Here is an 11,561-nt window from a genome sequence, read left to right as displayed (position 1 = left end):
TACGGGAGTAGAAAGCCTCATCTTTCTCCCGCGGAGCGGCTGGTAGTTTCGAACCGCTGACCTTAAGGTTCGCAGCCCAATTCGTAACCACTACGAGTGGTTACAAATCTGTCAGGTAACCTCAAGGTCAACAGTTCAAAAATCCCAGCCAGGAGAAAGATGAGGCTTTCTGCTCTGTAAAGATTAACAGCCTCAGAAACCCTATGCAAGATCACTGAGTCGGTATAGACTCAATAGCATACCACCACCAGGTACCATCCATTATTTCTTTTATTCCCTTTTGTGAGAATTTATTCACCGTAGCTCCTATGGTACTTAGACACCCAGTTTTAGTCAACAGTCTTCCCTCCCAAGGGTAAACTATTGACTTCTAACATCACCATTTGGAACTGACTCAGCTGCTCTTAACACCACAACCTATAAATTGTGCACATTTCTTTCTCTATGCTATACTTTGATAGAAACTGCTGAAGGGGGGAAAAAAGCTACAGAACGTATTTCAATTAGTCCCATCTTATAATTTACCTTAAAAGTGTTCTGCGAGTACATACATGGACAGATACACAGGCTGAACAGGTGAAAGGAAAAGTGGGAGTATATTCACAAATATATAAAGGTTTGAATTTGAAAGAGGATATTTATACATGGGTAAATACTGCTGTAAAGGAGCTCTGGTAACACAGTGGTTATGAATCGGGCTGTAAACCGCAAGGTCAGCAGTTCAAAACTACCAGTTGCTCCATGGGAGAAACATGAGGCTTTCTGCTCCCATAAAGATTTACAGCCTCAGAAACCCTGTTCAGGGTCGCTATGGGTCAGAAGCAACTCCACGGCACTTAACAATATTGCTGTATGCACACATGAATGTGATGTGGGCAGAGCCATAAAAACATCTTAAGATAATTAAGAGTGCCTCAAGGGACCCATGGTCAATTGGCATAACATAGTCCCAAGAAGACAATGTTCTGCTTCCTATTGTCTGGGATCTTTTTTAAAAGCTCATGAGCAACCATCCTTGGAAACCCTACACAGGGCTGCTATGTGTCAGAATCGACTAGATGGCACTTAACAATGAGTCCTGGTGTGGTGCTGTGGATTAATGTGCCAGAATGCAAAGCCATCTGAACTGCAAGGTCCACAGTTTAAGCTCACCAGTTGCTCCTTGGAAACCCTATACAGGGTCGCTATGGGTCAGAACTGACTCCATGGCACTTAACAACAAAGATGCCAACTATTGGTCTCTCCATATATAGATGAGTGATGAAACTGAAAAATGCTTGGAATCAATTAGTTGAATGGACTGACTAATGTTAACATGTGAACATCAGTCTTCACAACTCTGAGACCAGAAGAACTAGATGGTATCCAACTACTATTGCCAACTAATTTGAAAGGGTCACATTAGAAAGTACCAGATAGAATGTAAGAAAATGTAGAACAAAACTCAAATTAAAAAAAAAAAAAAAAAAAAAGACCATGCTTACTGTTTTGTTAATTTTAAAGATAAAAAATGTGTAGCGGTTTGTTTTGTGGTGATAGGGAGGAGTAAGAATGTTTAGTTGGAAAGAAAAAGCCTTAAGTGATGAGTTTTGGCTTAAGCTATTTTGTAATAATTCTTGAGCTTCTGCTACTGCTTTGTTCTAGAAGAGAAATGTAAAAAATAAGTGGGTTAGCTCAATCCTAAAGTTTTGGGGTTTTGGAGTTCTAGTGTGGCGCTGCTGGTTAATGCTCTGAACTGCTGACCTATATGGTCAGCAGTTCAAGCTCACCAGTTTCTCTTAGAAACCCTATACAGGATCCCTGATTCAGAAGCAATGCTACTTAAAAGCAACTGTCAGAAATAGATTGTATGGAGGAAACCGAGACTATATTCCAATCTTACCAAGATTCCCTTACTCTTATTAAAAATAGCAAAATAAGCAGGAACAGAAGCCCCACACTAACACACATGAAACAAACCACTGTGGAAATAGAAATAGCAAACCCCAAAACTTTAGGATTGAGCTAACCCACTTATTTTTTACATTTCTCTTCTAAAACAAAGCAGTAGCAGCAGCTCAAGAATTATTACAAAATAGCTTAAGCCAAAACTCATCACTTAAGGCTTTTTCTTTCCAAGTAAACATTCTTACTCCTCCCTATCACCACAAAACAAACCACTACACATTTTTTATCTTTAAAATTAACAAAACAGGCTAAGAATTAGTTTAGAAAGAACTAGCTATAAAGCTAATAATGATCAAGGGCAGATTTAGCATTTAGACAGGCATTGATTACTTGGGTAAAAAAGTATTTAAATGGTATGACAGGAAGCCAGATGAAGCTCACAGAAACAAAACCAGTTCACAGGTAACATCAAGCTGGTCTAAAATAACCAAAGGTGAAGTGAGTCTCTCTGGTGTTTTTTTTTAATTTCCTTTTTTTCTCCCTACTCAACTCATTTGAAAGTTATATACGCTTTTATGTTTATACCAGATTTTTCAACGTATATACCAGATTTATAATATGCATTCTTAACCAAGTCTAAATCCAAAATTATTTTCTTTGCCCTCAATTGGTGGTGGTTCCAACTCATATTGACACTGTACAGGGTTTCTGAGGGTTTAAAACTTTGCAGGAGCAGAAAACCTCTTTCTCCCACAGAACAGCTTGTAGTTTCAAACTGCTGACCTTGAGAGGTTAGCAGCCACCACCTTCAAATATAACTTTACCTCTGAACAACGCCACCACTTTTTTTTATTATTCTCAAAGACTAGCTATTAGGTTTTCATGCCGTTTCCTCCCAGGTAAACTTTTCAATAGGCAATGAAACAATGAAATCTGAAATTCTGGGATTTAATTTAGCTTCTGTGCAATTTAGTAATTTGGAAATTCCAATCTACTTCATGATATACTCAAGTGGTTCAACGTCGTCATCTTGAGTTTCCTCGTTTGTAAAATTAAGTAAATGCTGGTGAAATAAATATACTAGCATCCTCATCGGTACTATGATTCATAAAAGTCTTAGAGCACTCCTTAGAAAGAGGCAGCTAATTTGTAAAGTGCACTGTTGTTGTTTAGTGCCATCCAGTCGGCACTAAACCCAGTACAGGGTTTCTGAGGTGTGGGGCTGGTGAGCTTGAGCGGCCGACCTTGTGATTCAAAGCGACCTTGCATCCCAGCACATTAGCCCACAGCGCCACACCAGTACTCCAAAATGCTCTAGATAAGATAAAAATAAAATCAGACCCCTCTGAAAACCAGACCTACTAGACGGAAAACGGCACTTTCCCCTTCGAATTAATGAGGTACTTCCCGCTTCACTGGTCATAAATACTTTACACTTGAGTGGCACTCTACCGCTTTCAAAACAATCCTAATTTTTATCATCCTCTGGTCCTCTACACTTTGCGCTTACGACTTTCCATTCCCCAGCAACCCAATATTGCTTATTAGGGAGAAGCTGCGCGTCCTTATTATGTCTCCTTTAAGCAGTGAAGTCTCCAAGACAACATCCCCGAAGTCTCAAGAGAACCACGATTTTCCCCACCATTGGCGGACGTACTAGAGTTCATCTAGAGTTGGAGAACAAGGTGACTAGGCCAAGAACACGAGGTAAGATGGACGACAGGGCAAGAAAACTCACAATGCCCCACCGACAAACTCCAAAACACTGGCCCCTAGGCGCCGCGGCCCCAAACAATGGAGTTTTCCCGCCGCCTCGGGCCCCGCCCCCCTGCTCCAGACCGGGCGGAGCGAACTGCAGCACGAGGCCCCGCCCACTTAGACCCCAAGGGTCCAGCCCCTTGCCTCGTGCGGCATTTTTTTTTTTTTTGGCGCCAAATCTGTCGGCTATTTTCTTACGTTACTTGAGAACCTGCCGGAGTCGCTGTCCAAAAATATGGGAGAAACGTGTGGGTAAAGCCAGTTTACCCGGGCGCTCGTCGCCTCCCAGGCGACAGTCCCACGCCAGGCGAGGAAAGAGAGTAGTCTATGGAGACAGTCGCTAAGGCCCCCAGCAAGATGGCGGCCACGAAAAGTGGGGTAGGGGGCGCCAGTCGAGTAGTTACCGCCGGTACACTGGGCTCTCAGGAAGTGGTAGGCTAGCTACTTCAGTGTCCGGACCTCCCCAAACAGGTATGGCGCCTTACCGCGAGGAAAGCCTTCCTACCCACCGGTCTGTCGTTCCCAAGAAGCTCAGGCCGCCACCCCCTCCCGCGTACTGGTCAATGCTTCAAGTGCTCCACGGCCCAGCTTACTTGTCGGCGGGAACCAGCTCTGCAGTGATGGCGGCAGTGGCTGTGCATTCTGCGGCCATCGTTCCCCTTAAGTGGCGGACCAGCGAGCGAAATAAAGCTTGCGAGTAAAGCAGAAATTTCAGGATACTAAGGACTTAGAGAAAATGGCAGATTAGAGATCCCGCGCGGCAGAGGTTGTCTTATATACTAAGGTTTTTTCGCCCCGCCCATCCATTTCCGGACCCTCCCCCTCAGGTTTAAAGGGCTAGGATTCAACTGCAGTGTCGCAAAAATATACCATACCACCGCTACCCTCAACTACCTTGGCTTTGGGAAATATCTTACCCGCCTGGCTCACCTTCTTCAAAAAAGCAACTTCCAGCTTTTCTAGCAAGTCGTGTAAGGACCGGAGCTTTGGTACTACAAATTCTGACAGGTCTCCGGCCAGGAGCTTCCACAAAAAGGGAACCCGAAGTTGCTCTGCGTATTTAGAGGAAGTAACCGAGGGTCTGCTTCCCGCCGGGATACTGCAGGAGGTGTCTGAGACCTTTTGTCTGATACCTCCCTAAGTCGTAACGGATGAACACGAAAGAGTCGAGCTAGAGTACAGCTGCAACGGCTAGAACTGATCTTAGTGAAAGACACTTCACTTTGAGCTGCAGCAACAAACGACGCAAGAAAATGCAGTTCTAGGATTGGCTACATGTGAAGCCACAGCGCTTGATTCAAAGCTCAGGGCTGCGTGGAATGATGTTGGCTGGACCTCCCCGGCCCCCTTTCTGCTGGTTCATCCTCTTCGACCCTAACCAGACTCCATTATCAGATGGTCTACTAAATCATTTAGTCCAGTCTTTGAGCTATGACTTACTGTGTGCTTACTATGGGGGGGGGGGGCACTGTGCTTAGGCTCTTTAAATTTTTATTTAATCTTGACAACACTACTGAGCGGTGTTATTAGCCACGTTTCGTAAGAGGAAAAAAAGTCAAAGAAAGTGTAACTTGCTCACCAAATTGCAAGACAAGTCACTTATGGAAGACAGTGTGCCTCGCGCCTGCAATTGAATAAATAAAAGATGTCGTTAGGTGCCGTACTGACTCATAGCGACCTTATGCACAGCAGAATGAAACACCGCCAGATCCTGGGCCAACCTCACTACTGTTGCCACGCTGGAGTCCATCAATGCAGCCACTTGGCCAATCCATCTCATTGGGGGTCTTCCTCTTTTTCTCTGACCCTCCACCTTACCAAACATGATATCCTTCTCCAGTAACTGGTCCCTCCTGACAATATGTCCGAAGTATGGGACACAAAGTTTGTCCATCTTGGCCTCCAAGGAGCTCTCTGGCTGCCCATGGCACTTTCAAGATTCTCCTCCAACACCATAACTCAAAAGCATCAATTCTTCTATGGACTTCCTTATTCACTGTCCAGCTTTCACATGCATATGAGGTTATTGAAAATACCATAGCTTGGGTCAGATGCACCTTAGTCCTCAAGCTAATATCTTTGCTCTTCAACACTTTAAAATGGTCTTGTGCAGCAGATTTGCCTAATGCAATACGTCCTTTGATTTCTTGACTGCTGTTTCCATGAGTGTTGATACTTGATTCAAAAAGAATGAAGTCCTTGACAACTTCAATCTTTTCTCCAGTGATAAAAATGTTGTTTATTGGTCCTATGGTAAGGATTTTTGTTTTCTTTACATTGAGATGTAATCCATACCGAAGGCTGTGCTCTTTGATCTTCATCAGTAAATGTTTTAAGTCGTCTTCACTTTCAGCAAGCAAGGTTGTATCATCTGCATAGCGCAGGTTGTTAATGAGTCTTCCTCCAATCCTGATGCCACGTTTTTCTTCATAGAACCCAGCTTCTCATATTATTTGCTCAGCATACAGGTTGAATAAGTATGGTGAAAAAATACAACCTTGTTGCACACCATTCTTAATGTTAAACCATTCAGCGTTCCCCTGTTCTGTTCAAACAACTGCCTCTTGGTCCAGGTACAGATTCCTCATGAGAACAATTAAGTGTTCTGGAATACTCATACTTTGCAATGTTATCCATAGCTTGTCATGATCCACACAATCAAAAGCCTTTGCATAGTCAACAAAGCACAAGTAAACATCTTTCTGATATTCTCTGCTTTCAGCCAAGACCCATTAAACATCAGCAATGATATCCCTTGTTCCACAGCCTCTTCTGAATCCGGCATGAACCTCTGGAAGTTCTCGTCAATGTATGCTTGCAGCGGTGTCTGTATTACCTTTAGTAAAACTTTACTCACATGAGATATCAAAGAGATTGTCCGATGATTTCCGCATTCCATTGGGTCACCTCTCTTTGGAATGGGCACAAACACAGATCTCTTCCAATCAGACAGCCAGATAGCTGTTTTCGAAATATCTTGGCAGAGATGAGTGCCTTCTGTAACGTCTCACTTTCTTGAAAGATTTCAATTTTTATTCCATCAATTCCTGGTGCCTTGTTCTTTGCCAATTCCTTCAATGCACCTTGGATTTCCTCCTTCAGTATCATTGGCTCTTGAACATTAACCATTTCCTTTTGGTACAGTGAATCTGTGCATTCCTTCCATCTTCTCTTTTAGCTTTCTGCATCATTCAATAATTTGCCTAGAGAATCTTTCAATAACGAAAGTCAATGCTTGAATTTTTTCTTCAGTTCCCCCAACTTGAGAAGTGCTGATCATGTTCTTCCTTTTTGGTTTTCTGATTCCGGATCTTTGCACATTTTGTTGTAATATTTGGCTTTATCTTCTCAAGCTGACCTTTGAAATTTTCTGTTCAGCTCTTGGAACTCATTTATTCCATTTGCTTTAGCATCTCTATGCTGGAGAGCAAGTTTCAGTGTTTCTTCTGACATCCACTTTGACCTTTTCCTTCTTTCTTGTTGTCTTAATGACTTCTTCATGTATCATGTTCATGATGCCATCCTACAAATCTTCTGGTCTTCAGTCTTATTGTTTAATGTTTAATATCTGTTCTTCAGATGATTTCTAAATTCATTTGGGATACATTCACCTGAATTTATTCTGGCTTTCATGGACTTGTTTTTATTTTCTTCAGCTTCATTTTGAATTTGCATATGAGTAATTGATGGTCTGTTCCACAGTCTGCCCCTGGCCTTGTTTTCACTGATGATATGGAGCTTTTCCATTGTCTCTTTCTGCTGATGTAGTCAATTTGATTTCTATGTATTCCACCTGGTGAGGTCCATGTGTATACTCGTCTCTTATGCTGTCTAAAGAAGGTATTTCAAATGAACAAATCATTGATTTTGCAGAATTCTATCATGCGTTCTCTAGCATCATTTCTATCACCAAGCCCATATTTTCCAACTACTGATCCTTCCTCTTTGCTCCCAACCTTTGCATTCCAATCACCAGTAACGATCAATACATCTTGATTGCATGTTTGATCAATTTCAGATTGAAGAAGTTGGTAAAATTCTTCTATTTCATCCTCACTGGCTTTAGTGGTTGGTGCATAAATTGAATAATAGTGGCTTCCCTGTAGGTGCATGGATATTATCCTATCACAGACAGTGTTGTACCTCATGACTGATCCAGATATGTTCTTTTTGACAATGAATGCAACATCATTCCTCTTCTATTTGTCATTCCCGGCATAGTAAACCATGTGGTTGTCAGATTCAAAGTGGCCAATACCAGTCCATTTCAGCTCACTAATGCCTAAGATATTGATGTTTATGCGTTCCATTTCATTTTTGACAACTTCCAATTTTCCCAGATTCATACTTAATACATTCCATGTTCCAATTGTCAATGGATGTTTACAGCTATTTCTCTTCATTTTGAGTCGTGCTCCATCAGCAAATGAAGGTCCCTCGGGTTTTTCTCCCACATGCTTTACTCCATTCGCACTATCATGGTCAACTCTACTTTGAGGAGGCAGCTCTTCCCCAGTCTCATTTTGAGTGCCTTCCAACCTGAGGGGCTCATTTTCTGGCACTATATCTGACAGTGTTTCTCTGCTATTCATAAGGTTTTCAGTGACTAAATATTTGGAAATAGTTCATCACACCTTCTTCCTAGTCTGTCTTCATCTGGAAGCTCATCTGAAACCTGTCCACCATGGGTGACCCTGCTGGTATTAAAATACCGGTGGCATAGCTTTCAGAATCACAGCAACTCACAAGCCACCACAGTATGACAAACTGACAGACAAGTGGTGGAAATAAAAGATAAGCAGGCTGAAATGGCTGCCCCTCTCACACTTAGATCATCATCCATTCCCTCCATCAGGATGCAGTTTATAGTGATCAGAACAGAAATTTTATTTCTGTCCAGGTTCCAGTAAAATGACTCAGATACCTTCAGAGGATTCTAATTTCAGTTTTTCAAGGCTCCGATGTTTGAAATCTTTGAAGCTAAACAGCTGACCTGAGTCAAGTCATAACTTTTAGTATTAATATCTACCACTTAAGGATGTTGTAAGAATTAGTGGTAATACTCACTAGAAGAGTTAACACTGTGTCTAATTCAGGTTAAGCATTCACTATATGACTACCATGGAGGCTTGTTGTGGTGCTGTGGGCTAAGTGTTACATTGCAAAGTCCTTTGAACTGCAAGGTCAGTGGTTCAAGCTCACCAGCTGCTCCTTGGAAAGCCTATACAGGGTCGCTGTGGTCAGAATTGACTAGATGACACTTAACAACAACAACATATGACTACCACAGTTTTTGATTATATGATGCCTGGAGGGGCAGAATGAGAATCTTCTCTACAGAGGTCTTGCAACCAGGCTTCTTACTGTTTTTAAGTGTAGTCCAGTTGTTGCCAACTCATAGCGACCCTGTGTAAGGTTTCCAAGGAACAGTTGGTGGGTTTGAACTGCCACTCTTGCTTGTAGTTCAAACAGACCTTTCAGTCCAGTGCATTATTCTGCAGCATGTGACCCATTCATTTGTTAAACTGATACTGAACTAACTATGATGTATAAGGATTCCTGGTATGGTGCTGTAGTTTCAGCACTGGTCTGTGAACCACAAGGTCAGCAGTTCTAACCCACCAGCTGCTCCTTGGAAACCCTATGCAGGGTCACTATAAGTTGGAACTGACTCGATGGCACTTTACAACAACAATGTGATGTGTAAAGCTTATTATTAGGTCCTAGGGACAAAAGATGTTTTTGCCATTAAGAAACTCAGTCTTATGGGAAGTATATTTTTAAAATATATTTTAAATCCATCTATTCTCATCATCTGTCACCACTAAGCCTGTTATTGTTGTTAAGTGCTGTCAAGTTGGTTCCATGCCTGCACCAGTGTATAATCTCTGGTCTTAACTCTCTCCCAACACTCTCCTTCAGTAACTTGACATTGTTCTTAGAAGAAATTTTGAGGTCTGTCCTGGTGTAGCCCTGTGGGTTAATGCGCTATACTGCAAAATCACAAGGTTCAAGTTAACCAGCCACTCTTCAGAAACTCTATACAGGGTTGCTATGGGTCGGTACCAACTTCACGGCACTTAACAGTAACAACAAATCATTGCTTAAAGGTCCTCCATGACCTGGCTCCAATCCACCTCTCCACAGTTTTATCATATTACTCACCTTCATTCATCATACTCCAACTGCTGGTCTTTCTGTAATGCAGATTGCCTAAACCTAAACTCACTCTGAAGCCTTTTTGCATTTGCTGCCTCACCACTTAGAAAGCTCTTCTCCCAATACTGGCTCCCAATACTGGCTCCCAATGACTGGCTCCTGGACATTCTTTAGACTTCATCTCAAATGTAATCTTCCCAAAGATGCCTTTTCTGATCACCCAATCAAAATGAACTTACCCTTGATAATTTCTTCCATTGCACATATTAGAATCCAAATTTATTTCCTTGGTCATTATTGTTTCTCTCTAAGTATATAAGTTCCATGTGGTGTTTTGTGTGTTGCTTGCAGATGAATTCCTAATATACATAATGCTTTCTGATTCATACTCTCCAAAATGAACTTGTTAAATGATTGAATGAATAAAGTAATCATAGTATAATTAGAATTAGGAAAAGTTCACTCAAAAATCATGTACTTAAAATAGAAATCCAGATGTCATAGTAAATAATGGAAGTAAATGGGACTTTTTCTTGGGAGGAAAAAAAATTATATTTAACAAGAACTAGGTGCGTCAGACTGCAAAGCCATTTGAACAGCAAGGGTGATGGTTCAAGCTCACCAGCTGCTCCTCAGAAACCCTATACAGGAGGGATTGACTTGATGGCACTTAACAACAACAACAAGGAGGACTTAGAATTAAAGATTATGAGTTGAACATATACAGTTTCTTTCCATTCCCTTTTGAAACCCATATGCATAACAAAAATTATTTTTGTTTTTTATGGTATAAACTCACAGGATCTTAGCGAATTTGAGAGTAAATAACAAATTTTTAGAAGCTGGAAAACAGGTGGATAAATGGTAACTGATCTATAACAACCTTACCACCTTATTAGCCAGATTGCATCCTCTATCACTGCTTCCCTCAGATTTGATGGTGCCTAGAATGTCAGTTTGACAGAATCTCCAACCAACCTGGTGCCCTATCTCCATATTCACTTCCCTCTGGCCACATGCCCAACACCTTCCACCTCCACCCCCCACCCCCGTTGTCATCTCTGCTTAGAAAGTTTACCATGATCACGTTTCTGTAGTAGAGATTATCCATGCTTGCTTTGAGTCAGTCAACCAGATGATGAAATGTGACCCTCACCATGCTAAATACTCCTTATTGTATCATGGAGATGTTAGAAATGAATCCTGATGTCACATAAAAAACACTCGGTGAGACTAAATTATCTTGGCAAAGCAAAATTTACTCCTGCAAGCGGGTGCGTGCTCATAGCAGTACATACAGGAACAGGCCAGTGAGCACACTGAGTGGGCAGTCCACTCAGGTTTTTAATCCCTGACGCAAGTCTCAAGGCTGTTTTGACCGCAAAACTAGGGTTTTGACCTCACAATCTTCTCCCTTACCCGGTTGGCTAGTTCAAATTTTTAAGGCTCGCACTGCATTCCTACTTTAGGAAAAGACAAACATAGCGATCATAAATTCTTTACTCCAGGAAGTAGTTAAAAGAAAAAGAGAGTGATCATAAATTCTTTACTTACTTCAGGAAGTAACCAAAGAAAAAGAGAGAGATCATAAAGTCTTTACTTCAGGAAATAAAAACATAAAAAAAAAGGTTACCCAAATACAATAAACAGGATTATAATAAATATATATATTTTTTCTTCATAATTCCTCCCCCCCTTTTTTTTAAGGAAGTAAAAGAAAAAAGTCACCTGAATACAATAAACAGGATTATATATAT

At 41.4% G+C, this 11,561-nt stretch overlaps 1 protein-coding gene across 1 annotated transcript in view; it reads right to left on the bottom strand.

Annotated features, from left to right (window-relative positions):
- Window positions 1–4,449, bottom strand: part of NASP (nuclear autoantigenic sperm protein (histone-binding)) — a 49,437-nt gene extending 44,988 nt beyond the window's left edge. Inside the window, exon 1 of the mRNA XM_006839705.1 lies at window positions 4,239–4,449. Within this exon, the coding sequence (XP_006839768.1) occupies window positions 4,239–4,297 (59 nt within the window). The 5' untranslated portion in view covers window positions 4,298–4,449. The remainder of the gene's footprint in view (window positions 1–4,238) is intronic.
- Between the last annotated feature and the right edge of the window lie 7,112 nt (window positions 4,450–11,561).

The sequence above is a fragment of the Chrysochloris asiatica genome, unplaced genomic scaffold (genome assembly GCF_000296735.1).
Source record: "Chrysochloris asiatica unplaced genomic scaffold, ChrAsi1.0 scaffold00026, whole genome shotgun sequence".
NCBI lineage: Eukaryota > Metazoa > Chordata > Mammalia > Afrosoricida > Chrysochloridae > Chrysochloris > Chrysochloris asiatica.
This window is presented reverse-complemented; position numbering and strand designations above follow the sequence as displayed.